Here is a 1,953-nt window from a genome sequence, read left to right on the forward strand (position 1 = left end):
GGGGGATTTTTTATAGTTGTTTTTTTTTTAAATAGCGTATCTCCTGTGAGTAATTTATGGATGAAAAGTTTGCCTTGTGGTGTTGACCTTGTGCTGTGTTGTCGACAGATCATGGCGCTGGGCAACCAAGTAGGGCACATCTTTGTCTGGGACCTGGACGTGGATGACCCCACACAAACCAAGTACGCTCTCGGAGGTTTTCTTGTGTTGATCTTGTTTCAGCCTTGTTTTCAGAGACATTTGAGTTAATTTTTTTGTATCCCTCTGAGCAACAAGTTGCTTTGCAGTGTAAGGCTTTGGGTACGTTAACGTTTGTTTCCACAAGCTCGCAGTTCATAACGCAGTTTTATGTCTAGGCTAGCCTGTCATTGTTTAGTGTGGGATGGGGGCGTGTGGTTGTAACTCGTCTGCATCTCTGCCGACATTCCACAATCCGAGTTTGTTCATTTTCTGTGTTCAATATATCTGAGCTATTTTGTTGATTTTAATGAATTCAGAAAAAAAACTTGGGTTTTTGTTGAATTTCATTGAATCCAAATTTTCTTTGAATCCGAGTTTGAGTTTCACAATACAACGTATAGATTCCTAACACTCTCTGGAGCTCCAGTTACATCCGTGTCTTTTGTCATTCTTGAACACATTCGCTGCCACTTTCTTTCTTTACTGCCCAAATAACAAATACGTTTTCTACAGATTTGCTAAGCTGGCACACCACAAGAGCACGGCCGCTGTGCGCCAGACAGCACTTTCGAAGGACGGCAACATCCTCCTGGCAGTCAGCGACGACGGCAGCATCTGGAGGTGGGACCGCATCAGGTGATTGCTCTCCCTTTGGCTGTCGGCCCACGACGCTCGGATGAGTGGATGAATGGATGGATGACTGGGATTGTGGAACTGCTTGGGAGAAACAAGTGGGAGATGAATTTGGAGACAAAGGATGAACTTCTTCGCAGTTAACACTTTTTTACCTCTGCATACAAGGTTTTTTGACAATACGGTGCAGCCTCTCTATAACGACCTTCGATATAACGACATCCTCTGTATAGCGACATGGTGCGCAGGTCCCGATTTTTTCTTTATATTAGTAATATTTTTTGGTTGTCTCTCTTTAATGACATTTTTTTCTGGTCCTGACAATGTCGTTACAGAGAGGCTGCTCAATACAGAGAGTATTGAAATGGAAGTGATATGCTCACCCATCACCCCCCTAAAAAAATTAGAGTAATAGACTGTACAAAATTAATCTTCACAACAGCTTTGCCAACTTTTAGAAGTCCCCCTTGTTTATCTGTAAAGTAATACTTTCTCAGTGCTTCCCTTTTAGAAGTTCTCTTGTTTTACCTCATCGAAAAATTGCCAGGGCTGATGTGGTTTGATATTAAGTGGTTCAATTTCATGAGTCTTCAAGTGGTTCCTGCATTTGGAATGACATGGCGTACAGAATATTTTTCATACCTGTGTACACTTGTTTCTGTATGCATGAACAGTTTGAAATGTGAGTGAATGGCGGAGAATTGTGCGAGTGAAAGAGTTGATGTTGTGTGTGCTCAGGGGGGTCGCCTCTCATTTGTCATTGTTACATTTCATCTGAATAAAAGTTCACATCAAATTTTGTACTTCGTGTGTTTTGTAGTTTCTTTATGGCCAGTGTTACGTCTTATTTTACTGAAATTCTATCGAGTATTTCAAGCTCACGGTTTCGAGAACTTCACATGTTGCCAAGAGAAATACTCACTAATGTGCATATATGTTTCACTTCAGTGTGTTTTCTCTTGATAAAGGTTGGAATTCTGAAAAGGCTCTTGTGACTAGTTGTAAAGTTGTAGATTAGAAGCTTCTGATCTCTTGCTTTTCACAAGTCAGTCAACTTCTAGCAGTTTTTAGTAACTGACTTTAGTATACATAACCAAAACAACCACGAAGAAGAAAACTTTTCATCCATCACTCCACGCT

The 1,953-nt window shown here is 40.9% G+C and overlaps 1 protein-coding gene across 1 annotated transcript in view; it reads left to right on the forward strand.

Annotated features, from left to right (window-relative positions):
* LOC101845596 (polycomb protein EED) overlaps positions 1-1,616 on the forward strand; it is a gene marked incomplete at its 5' end in the record, with an annotated part of 2,894 nt that extends 1,278 nt beyond the window's left edge. Inside the window, 2 exon segments of the mRNA XM_005112477.2 lie at positions 109-182; positions 694-1,616. Coding sequence (XP_005112534.2) covers positions 109-182; positions 694-820 — 201 coding nt within the window.
* Between the last annotated feature and the right edge of the window lie 337 nt (positions 1,617-1,953).

This window comes from Aplysia californica, unplaced genomic scaffold (genome assembly GCF_000002075.1).
Source record: "Aplysia californica isolate F4 #8 unplaced genomic scaffold, AplCal3.0 scaffold01284, whole genome shotgun sequence".
Lineage (NCBI taxonomy): Eukaryota > Metazoa > Mollusca > Gastropoda > Aplysiida > Aplysiidae > Aplysia > Aplysia californica.